At 30.2% G+C, this 12,167-nt stretch overlaps 2 protein-coding genes across 2 annotated transcripts in view; both read left to right on the plus strand.

Moving 5' to 3' along the window:
* Positions 1-6,445: 6,445 nt before the first annotated feature.
* LOC125875611 (G-type lectin S-receptor-like serine/threonine-protein kinase SD2-5) overlaps positions 6,446-12,167 on the plus strand; it is a 22,294-nt gene continuing 16,572 nt past the window's right edge. Inside the window, exon 1 of the mRNA XM_049556602.1 lies at positions 6,446-6,483. The gene's annotated coding sequence lies outside the window, so the exon portion shown is untranslated. The remainder of the gene's footprint in view (positions 6,484-12,167) is intronic.
* On the plus strand, positions 6,537-9,056 carry LOC125875612 (G-type lectin S-receptor-like serine/threonine-protein kinase SD2-5). The gene has a single exon (XM_049556603.1). The coding sequence runs from the start codon at positions 6,537-6,539 to the stop codon at positions 9,054-9,056; it is 2,520 nt and encodes an 839-aa protein (XP_049412560.1).

Here is a 12,167-nt window from a genome sequence, read left to right on the forward strand (position 1 = left end):
TTTCATATCTAAACCACTAGTATATAAGACTTGATTTGTTAAACTACTCGAGGAGTATATAATTAATCAACTTATTTCATACTCTGATAAGGTATCGTTTACATGTCATCATAATTAGGAGGTGATCACTACACTTAACATCCATTCAATTAGATCGAACGTATATAATAATACTATCTCGCATTTCATACTCGAATGGATTATATGTTAGATCTTCACCTCTACATCATGACATGAGATATTAAGTTCATGATTAGATGACGGACTGATAGAATTTGTACATTACTCTAGAAATATAAGTATAATTATCTCCTAATTCGTATCAACGTAGTTTCACACTCTAAATATGGATTATAGATATTTTTTTATTTATTCCACGAATTCTAACTTTTTATTTATAAAAGTATACAAAATTGTTACACTTTTTGAACAATTAATTGTAGGTGTAAAATGAAATTTTAGTATTATGCACAATAGCAAAATTATGAGTATTAATAGGAATATTTTAAACAAACCGACCTCCGGATGTCGCTTTTATTGAAAGTAAGTAGATTTAATAAAAAACACCGATGTCATGAGATCGGTATCACATTAAATTTTATGATAAATAAAACTAATCATGTTAATTAAATAATATTGACATCGGGAGGTTGGTATTTTAAATTAAATTATTTTTTAACTTGTATAAAACCGTCATTCGGAGGACAATTTATTTTAAGTTAATTGAAAATATTAATTTATTACATAACACAAAGTTGTCCTCCGGAAGATGATTTAAATAAAATTAAATCAAAATAGAAAATAATACCGACATCAAGTGATCGGTTTTTATTGTAATTCATTTTCTAGGAAAAATTCCGACCTCTTGAGGTCGGAATTTGGTTTACCCTCAAACCGCAAACCGACCTCCGGATGTCGCTTTTAAAAGTAATTAGATGAATATAAAAATACCGACCTCCGGATGTCGCTTTAATTAATAGTAATTAGATGAAATAAAAATACCGACCTCATGAGGTCGGTATTTTAATTACATACTATTTAATTTTACCGACATTCGGAAGTCGGTATTATAAAATATTTAATTGAGAAAAAATTTCGACCTCAGGAGGTTGGAATTTTTAATGAATTACAATAAAAACCGACCTCTTGATGTCGTATTATTTTCTAAATTAAATATAAAAAATACCGACCTCATGAGGTCGGTATTTTATATTAATTTATTTTACTATTTAATTTTACCGACATACGGAAGTCGGTATTATAATTTTTTTTGTTTTTTATTTTACACAAAACCTATTGAGAAAAAATAAAATATTGTTATTTATTTATTTGTTTAATACTAACATCAAGAGGTCGGTTTTTATTGTAATTCATTTTTTTTGGGAAAAATTCCGACCTCTAGAGGTCGGAATTTGATTTTCCCGCTTTCTGTAAACCGACCTCCGGATGTCGCTTTTAAAAGTAATTAGATGAAATAAAAATACCNTTGAGAAAAAATTCCGACCTCAGGAGGTCGGAATTTTTAATGAATTACAATAAAAACCGACCTCTTGATGTCGGTATAATTTTCTCAATTAAATATAAAAAATACCGACCTCATGAGGTCGGTATTTTTATTGTAATTCATTTTTTCCGGGAAAAATTCCGACCTCCAGAGGTCGGAATTTGGTTTTGCCACTTTATTTTGCATAAAAACCGACTACTTGTAAATACCGACCTCCGGAGGTCGGAAATTACCGACCTCCATTTGAGGTCGGAAATTTTTGGGTCGGTATTTACTATTTTTTTAGTAGTGATTTATATTTCATCCTATTTCGTAACCAAGCAAGGTATTCGTCTGGGCGTCACTCCTAAATACTAATCACCTCAATCTAATGTGTGGACCAAGCTCTCTATACTCTGGTCTATCTATCCTCTTCTCTCTCGATTTTAAGATAAGACAATATATTTATCTTATGGTGTGCAAGGATAATACTAAAACAAGAATATAGAAGTAACTTATAATGACAACCAAAAATTAATTCAAAAACCTTAAATAATCAACATTCAATCCGTAGCTACAGCCCTAGGACAAGGGCTTTAGCTACTAATGTCTAAGAAAATAAGAAGACCCTAAAAAGTATTGACAACTTTATACTTTGATACCTTGATCTTCACCTCTGCCTCCTCTAGATTGATTAATTATTTCTATGGACTATTAATAGATGTAGAAAATCCCAAATAAAATAATTGAGTTCAAAACAAATTAGGAATCCAAATCCAAGCGGAATAAGAATTCCTGTAGGCGTAAACAGTGCTCTGCCGAGTTTCCTGCCCATCTTCGTTCTTCATATGATGCCACGTGGAATTTTCAATTCCAATTCCAATTCTACTTCCACCAAAAATATATATTATTTTATAAAGTTTAATACATTAAGTTGTCTGCTTAATTTCCTTTTTTAATCTTTCATCATTAATTCGTTTTAGCTTCAAACTTCTTTAACTTTATACCAATTTATTTCAACAAATAAATTACATTATTTAACACAATCCATAAAATTAATGCTCAAAAAGGACAGATATAAATAATAAATGTGAGACAAATAATAATTAAATATATATATTTTTAGCTTCATATCAGTAATAATTCTATATGCTACACTAAATATTAAAAATCTGAAAATGTTAAGTCAAAAAGTTGAAAGACAAAATATTCATAAAAATATATTAGGCATTTCCACCCTTTTAAAGACTAAAATAGTTCCATTTTTAAAAATATTTTTCTTTATACTAAAAAATAAATTATTTTATTATGAGACCATTGAGTTAAATGAATATATAAAGACCATAATGCCCACAAAAGATTGAATGATTATTTTAATCTCTAAATGTAAATTATTCCTTCATTTTATTAAAGGAATGCTGATCGAAAAGATGGAGGATTTTGCAATGTTTCATCGATAATAATTTAGACAAGCTACTTGGTGCAACTTTAATTGCTTCTATTATTTTGAATAAAAATTGGAGTCATTGTATTCTTTCTTTTCATTGTGATAAGGAATAATATATTCATCTTCATAACTTACACTATCTAATTACCCTATTTTTATCCATATAAATTCATCTTTATTTGTTTCATGAGTACCCTAACTAAGGTTATTCTTTTCATTCTATAGTTTAAATAGTATACCGCTTATATCATTGATTCATACTTTAACTAAATGAAGAAGACTTTTGAATTATAATTGCTTATGGGAGAAGTGTCAGCAAAAACTCAAAAAAATATATAGTGATTTTGTATTTCTTTTTTCATATACATATTGTTATGATTAAAGTCTTAAAAAGGATGTGTATGTTGTTGCATGTTTTTTTCTGTGTTTATTTTTTTGTATGTGTTGTCTCTCTATTAAACTTCTTTAATTTGATTTTCTATAAATTTCTTATTGTTCTAAGTGTATTTTTATTTAGGCTAAAATTAATCTTTTGTGACTATATATAATGCAAATTAGCTAATTACTATCTAAAGTTCTAAATCTACAGTTTGTTGATAAATTTTAAACATTAAAATAAGATTCCTCATTTGATGCTTCTTGTCACAATTTTAAAATTTTATTTGTAATTGTTGCATTTTATTATTCGTTACATGCATGTACATGTAATTGTTCTAATGAATATATAAAAATTAACATGGGACACACGTGCAATGCATGTGTCCCAAAACTAGTATATAATAGGAGACGAAAAAACACTACATGTCAGCGCTACAAATTTTTGTAATTTTAAATAATTAATAATTAATTATTATATAAATATTATCTATCTATAAATTTAAAAAAAATAAAAATAGACACATGTCATCAACTTACACAATTACTGACAATGTCAGTATTTCTAAAAACAAATTTAACTTTTATTTAAATACAGTTTATAAATTAGTAAAAATTTGATTTTTTTTTTTAGTATACAATAGATTCAATGATTTTAAAAAAATGCATTTAAAAAAAAAAAACAAAACTACAGTTCCATATGTCCTCAAAAACTTTTAAATTATATCGCTAAAGTTTTCTAATTATCTTTTATTAAAAGAATAACAATTTTAAAAAGGAAAAAAAACATACGGAAATTAACATTAATTTAAAAAGGGGGGAAATAGTGCCACTTTAATTGTATCTCTAAAATTCTCTAATTATCTTTTATTAAAAGAATAGTATTGATTTATTTTATCTTTTATTATTTAAATAGTATTGCTTTATATTTTTATAAAAAGTAGAAAAGACTTAATAAAATTAAAAAAACATTGTCCATCCGCCATTTTAAACAAAAAAAAAAAATACCAAAACCGTCCATGAATTAACAAAAAACTGTTAAATGAAGAAAAATAATAAATAATTTAAAACATTATCCATAAGCCATTTTAAATAAATAAATAGCAAAATTATCCACTAATTAACAAGAAACAGTTAAATGAAGATATAATTAAATATTTTTTTAAAAAAATGATTTTAAATGTATTTTTTTTTTCAAATTATATAAACAACACACGTAATTTTAATTTAAAATAGTTATTTTTTAAATTTGAATTTAAAGTGGTTATCTAAAACTGCTCCATCTATTATCTTTATTCTCTCTCGCTATATATATATATATATATATATATATATATATAACTAAATTCAATTAAACAATTAATGGATCTATTCTTCTTCAAATGTGAAAAGTTATTTGTTGAATTATTTTTATTTTTCTTATCTTCATCTTCTTTTGGGGTGAATTATTTGTGGAAGTCAAGTAGAAGAACAATATTTATGAAAGTAAAATTCTCTGTATGCATCTTAGGAAGCATTATTGGCTGACATTCTACTGATAGACAATGAGTTCGTATTGAGAACATGACCAATCTCATGAAAGGTGTCTTTTTTTTCTTTTGCAATTTACATCAATGGAGGTGTAGTTTTGCTCCACAATTAGGAGATAAAAAAAATTGTGTACATTATTATTTATTTGTGTATAGATATTTTACCACTTTAAAATTGTGGTAATCTAATTTAATTTTGAAATTTACATAAAAATAAAATCAGTTTCAAAGAGATTTGTTTATGCATAATTATTTATTTTAATTATTATGAATTTTACAAATCCCTTTAAATTTTTGCTATAATGAATATATTAATATTAATGAAAAAGAAAAGTTTCATAACTTCCCATTACCCATCCACTGTTGCACAATATTATAAATAATGAAAAACTGTGTTAATAACATTTTAATTTATCCATAGTCATCTTAAATCAAATATATATTTTTCATTTTTTACAAAGTGGTATTTGTAGTGTTTATGAAGAGTATGAGTTGAAATATATTTTGTTATTATTATTTAAAATTTTAAATTTTAAAATTAATTCTCATCAAACAATCAATTAAAATTAACTTTGTACAACCATTTTTTTAAAAAAAATAATTGAAATTTGAAGTATATTTAAATAAAAAAAATTAAAATTTTTAAAAAAATTGATTGATCTGTTTTAAAATTTTAAATATTAACATGTTTTCTTTTCAAAAATTAAATTAAATTTTAATCATAATTAGAATTTAAATAGTGAGTTTTAAACTTCCCATTACATTCCCACTTGTACACAAATTCTAAAAAATGATTAATAAAAAATTAATAAATGTATCAAAATTACATTAAAAAAATTATTTGCAAACTCACTAAATATGGTTACTACAAAATAGTAAATCACGTTTTTTTACTCCTTTTTAATAGCAATTATAAGGTCAATTTTGTCGTGATTAAATTATTTATTTTTTCTCTAATTGTTACAACTTACAATCCTATTAGTAATGAAATACCTTTTATTATCCGTTGAACTTTTATACTATTTCAAGGGATATAAATCACAACCAATATATACAAATTATTTTTGAAAAATCCATTAATTTAAACAATTTATCAACAGTTGCATTGTAACATATTTTTTACATTCTAAATTAATTATGTAATGTGTAATTTTATTTAATGATTAATTACAATTTAAAATATTTATTGTAATTAACATGAAAGTGAAAGCAGTTTAACAATATATATACCAGGTAGTATATTAAATTGAAAACTAAAAATTTAAAAGTGACTTTTTGTTAAAGAATTACTTAAAATTAACATGATATAAACATTTTTAAAAATTTAAAATTTATATAAAGATAAAGATAAATAATTAAATAAATTTATATCAATTTGGTTGTTGCTGCAAATTGAGAAATCAAAACTAATGGAATTATGAGTATTTGTCTACGCCGTTGATAATTGAAAGCCAACTTCATGCTAATTTTCAAATTTTAGTAAAATAAAATGAGAAAATATTGTATGCTATAGTCAAAGTTTGCTGCTGAAAATAGTGTTAGATGTCAACCGAATGGAAGAATTTAAATGTGATGCCTTTAAACTAAGCAAAGATTGAAAATGAGAACCTAGTTAATTTAAAACTGATTTATGCTAAGTCTAAAGAGAGGTCATATCCCCAAAAAAGGCACAACAGAAAGAACTCATATATTTTAGAAAAAAATGTTTGTAGAAAAGAGAAAGTATTTTCCTATCCTTCTCTTCATTTATCTCCTCTTATGTTCGTCTCGATTTGCTATATCGCAACCTTTACAGGACTACAACTTCACTCCTTTGAATTCTACTGCAGGGCTTGCCGGGATTTCCTCTTTCTGGATCAACAGGCCCTCTCTTGATGTTATTAATTCCACCGACGGCATCTTTGGTTTGGTGACACCCATACTTCAGCGAAGAAATGCTGGCTCACGATTCCTCTGTGGCTTCTACTGCAATTTCTTTGTCACCGAATGCCTTCTTGGTATCCTTTTGTACCACATCAACTACAACGAGGAGAACGGTATGATATATAAAGCCCAGTTAGTTTGGTCTGCAAACAGGAACCATCCAGTGAAATTGAATGCAACCTTGCAACTAGGCAATGATGGCAACTTGGTCTTGACAGACTCCGATGGTACTCTTGTTTGGTCCACTGATACAATTGGGAAATCTGTTTCTGGCATAAACTTGACAGAAATGGGAAATCTTGTTCTCTTTGATAAGAGAAATCGCGCAATTTGGCAGTCTTTTGATCATCCTACAGACTCTTTGCTTCCAGGGCAGAATTTGGTTTCCGGGCAGAAGCTCATAGCAAGCGTTTCAGCAACCAATCGGAGTCAAGGTTTGTTTTCTCTTACTGTTCTCAATGGAAGCTGGGCTGCTTACACAGATACAGTTCCACCTCAATACTACTACACTTCATATTTTGAAGATAGTCCTTATCACAGATTTGATGGTCAAACCTTTAATGCTTTACAATCTCCTAATAAATCAGCAGCTCAATTCATGAAGATAGGGCCTGATGGACATATAAAGGTATACCAATGGTCTGTAGATGATTGGAGCGAAGTATCTGACATTTTGTCGCCATATGTAGAAAACTGTGGGTACCCAATGGTATGTGGAAGTTATAGCATTTGTACAAATAACGGGCAATGTACTTGTCCGCTACAGGAGAACTTCTTCAGGCCATTTTCAGAGAGGAAACCAGAACTTGGATGTTCGCAGCTGACTTCCATTTACTGCAACTCTTTGCAGTATCATAGTTTCGTAGAGCTCAAGAATACCACATATTTTTCATTTAACATTGATCAGGAACTAAATTCGAGCAAATTGTGGCTTGCGCAGACAAATTTGGAAGATTGCAAAAGGGCCTGTCTGAATAACTGTTCTTGCAAAGCTGCTGTTTTTGAATATGGTTGGGAAGGAGAGCACTGTTTGTTACTGAATGAAGTTTTCTCTCTCAAAGACAGCGAAGAAGGAAGAGGCAAGACAGTGTTTCTTAAGGTGCAGAATACCTCAAAGGCGCAGACTCAGTCTCTAATCATTCCTCTTTCTGGAGGAAAGAAATCAAGACCTTTCAAAGTGATAATTGGATCTACTCTTGCAGCTTTCTTCGGGATAATTTTAAGCATAGCTACTTGCTTTGTTATTTTCAGAAAGAAGGCACATGAGTCCAGAAAGGCTGCGGATATTTTGGATCTAGCACCAATCTTACCGGGAATACTAACTCGATTCTCTTACAATGAGCTGAAAATAATTACAGATGATTTCAGTAGAAAGCTCGGGGAAGGAGGATTTGGCTGTGTTTATGAAGGAACACTGAGAAATGGAACTAAAATAGCTGTGAAGAATCTGGATGGTGTAGGTCAAGTAAAGGAATCATTCTTAACAGAAGTAAAGGCAGTCAGTGGCATTCACCATATCAATCTGGTAAAACTCATTGGATTTTGTGCCGAAAAAAGCCACAGGCTTCTAATTTATGAGTACATGGTGAATGGATCGCTGGATAGGTGGTTTACACATGAAAATCAAGAAAATGGGCTTACATGGAACACAAGGCAGAGGATAATATCAGATATTGCGAAAGGATTAGCTTATCTACATGAGGATTGCAGCCATAAGATAATTCATTTGGACATCAAACCACAAAACATCCTTCTAGATCAGTATTTCAATGCTAAGATATCAGATTTTGGGTTGTCGAAGCTAATTGAGAAAGACAAAAGCAAAGTTGTGACTAGAATGAGAGGAACACGGGGTTATTTAGCTCCTGAATGGTTGAGCTCGGTAATCACTGAGAAAGTTGATGTTTATGCTTTTGAAATTGTCCTTTTGGAAATTCTCTGTGGGCAAAAGAATTTGGATTGGTCTCAACCTGATGAAGAAGATGTCCATTTGCTGAGTGTATTTAGGAGAAAAGCGGAACAAGAGCAGCTCATTGATATGGTTGACAAAAATGAGGATATGCAGCTCCACAGGGAAGCAGTGACAGAAATGATGAGCCTCGCTGCATGGTGTCTTCAGGGTGATTTTTCCAAGAGGCCTTCCATGTCATTGGTGGTTAAGGCATTGGAAGGTTTGGTGACTGTTGAAACCAACTTGAATTATGATTTCACACATGTACCTGAGGTTGGGGCAGGCAACCAAGAGAGGGAAGTCATTATCAGTTCAAAATTTCCTTCAATTTTATCGGGACCAAGGTAAAACAATATGCTTAAGATTTTGGATTTGAAGGAACCAAATATGGTTGCGTAATGTCAAATATTGCAACATTTTCAATTCTAGCATAACTTTTTTATGGTGTATGAGATAATAATTAATGAAATGTAATGTTCAGTAACTTCTATATTATATTTTTGAGTTTCATGTGTGAAAATCATATCATATCATATATTACTAAAAGTGGGAAGCTTCTAACCTCAAAGTTAGATTACCATTTTGCCCCTAAAATAAAATACAATATAATTAAATATCTAATTTATTAATAATCATTATTTTAAAAACTTTTCCCATTCAAAATAACATTAATTCTCTACATCACCAATTAATCATTTTGTCGAGAATGTGGAGAAGATAGAAAGTTGGAAAAAGTAATTTAATGTTGACCAAATTCATTGGATTATATAAATTAAATAAACATAATTCTTTTGCAATTAAAATGCTACCAAGAATTATTAAATGAATGTTTGAATTTTGGATAGAATGAATGTTTGAATTTTGAATAGCCTCTACTATACAGAATTAAAAATTGAATATGAGGGGTCAATTTCCATGTAGAAATCAGTTTCGGAATTAAAAGTTGAATTTAAAAGGTCATTATCTAATACTATTTAAGATGGATGCTAATCACATTAAATTGGATGAATTGCACAATTCAACATTAGAAGAAAAGAGAGTTGGAAGCTGCGAACAAAAAAGTGTTGGAAGCTGCTAATCAAGAAGAAGAAACAAAAGCAGCAGAAAAAAAGAAAAGTAGATTGAATACAGGTATAGAAGAAACAATATTTTCTGTTAATATGTTTGACGCCAACAATAAAAAAGTTACTATTTGCTATTTATTCATCAGAACGTGGAAACTTGCTTAGCAATATATATCATCAACTCCTCACACTTGCTTTCTTTTTTCCATTACAAGATTTTAATCCTTTATAATTCATTTGTTTCCGATTTTCAACTCGATATAGTTACAAACTTTAAATTTAGTTATCATCCTGAATCCTTGGAACAATAAATATGAAATCAAATTTGTCATTCTTCTTCTTCTGCTTCCATATTTTGATGTCATTTGTCTTTTAATATTTTGAACTTCCTTAAGTGATTTTTTAAAATTCTTTTCGGGCATTATTTGCCCTTAAATTGCAAAAGGTTTGTTTACAAGATACACATGTGACCGGACATTTTAATCAACACAATGCTTTGATGAATTGAGTAATACTATTCTTTTTTTTTTTTTTAGTAAAGAATGATAATATTCATCTATAAGAAAATACAAAATAGAAGTTTGTATCATAGATGACTTGCTTTATGGGTCACACAAAGCTTATTATTGGTCATTAATGAGTTTAATATCTAGGCTTTTAATTTTATTATGTGGAAAAGTATTAATTATAGACCAAAGAAAGTTCTAAGATATGTGTGCACCCGTTAAAATTTAAAATTGGATATAAATTTATATTAAAATTTAGAAATTCACAGTTGAATTATCATTTTGATTTCAAAGTTTGATTACCATTTTGCCTCTACTATAAATTAAAATGCTATAATAATAATTTTATTTTTTTTTACTTTTTCTTGCTCATTTACTCTTTTACTAAATAAAATAATAATGATTCCATTTTGTAACACCCCGTATCCGAAAATAGAGATTTCAGATTTCTGGTGTTACAGGTGGCACTCACGGACACCATCCACGGACCGTAGATGGACTCACGGTCCGTCCTGCAGGTCCGTGGTTCGTGACAGAAAACTTCCCCAGAACTCAGTCAGAAAATTTGGCTAAGTATTGACCTACGGCCGGACTTACGGTCCGTAGGTCAGGTCACGGACCGTAGTTCGTGTCCGTGGATCGATGCCCTAAAAGCCCAGCTTCAGTCCCGAACTACGGTTGACCAGCACGGACCGTCATTCGATCCACGGTCCGTAGGTCTGACCGTAGATGAGGTTAGCAACTAGTTAGATGAAAAATATTGAGGGGTCAACTTCAGATGATCATAACTTTTAGCACAAAACGTATTATGTGTCCTATGACCTATGGTTAGATAGATAATTGAATTATCTTTCCAACTCCACTGAGTTTGCTAAATTCCGACCTCCGAGTAAAAATTTATGCCCGTTTTAGTGAAGCCCTGTCGGGCAGACTCGACCTACGGATCCAATCAACGGACCGTCGATTGATTGACGGACCGTCAGTCCATTCCGTCGATCACTCCGACAACAGTTAATTCAGGGATCTTTTGGTCTTTTCCTATTTCGTTTAACCCCTAAGATACATCGTTTAGACCCTAAATCATGAGGTTTTAATCAGTTTAAACCTAGAAACATAATTAGAACTTACCTTAGTCAAAATCATTAATCAAAACTTAGAAAATTAGAAGCAAGAGAGGAGAAAAAGGTCAAGAACCTTAGTTCAAGAACGCAACAAGGTTTCTTCAGTTCTAGCCCCGAAATCGAAAGATTTCTCCGTGGAATTCGTCACCAGGTATGTGGGATTTCACTAGTGGGTTCCTTTCGCCCATTAGGTCCCTAAAATTCAGTCAGATTCTTGACTCCATGATTATGAACAGACTTAGGGTTTCTAGAATTTCAACAGATCATCATGATATAGTTATTTAAATGTTCCAAATCAGATTATCATGTTATTGCTCAGTTTATTGCATGAATTTCAGAACCCTAGCTATGTATTTTTTTAGTTCTTGAATTACACATGCTAGGTCAGATATTTCAGTATTCAGTTATACATGCCTCAGTTTATGAATGCATCATTATCAGATTAATTGTTGCATTCTCAGTTTGCATGTTCAGTTTCGAGCTATCCAGTATTTACAGAAATTCAGTCATAACTAGTTAACCACTTAATTCATTGGGAGTAGCATAATACCGAGTTGGACTAGGGTTTCAGCGTACCCATATAGTCCCAGAACTACGAGCCACGTAGGTGTAAGTCCCCTCTGTGGGCAACATCAGTTTAGTGATCACGCCAGCATGCCTCTATACCTCTGGCAGGGTATATTGGGTCCTCTCGATGGGGCGTATACATCGGACTCCACATTTAGCTCATGTGGTTTTATGTCGGTTATTAGTAGCTCCCACAGTTCA

This window comes from Solanum stenotomum, chromosome 9 (assembly GCF_019186545.1).
Source record: "Solanum stenotomum isolate F172 chromosome 9, ASM1918654v1, whole genome shotgun sequence".
Taxonomy (NCBI): domain Eukaryota; kingdom Viridiplantae; phylum Streptophyta; class Magnoliopsida; order Solanales; family Solanaceae; genus Solanum; species Solanum stenotomum.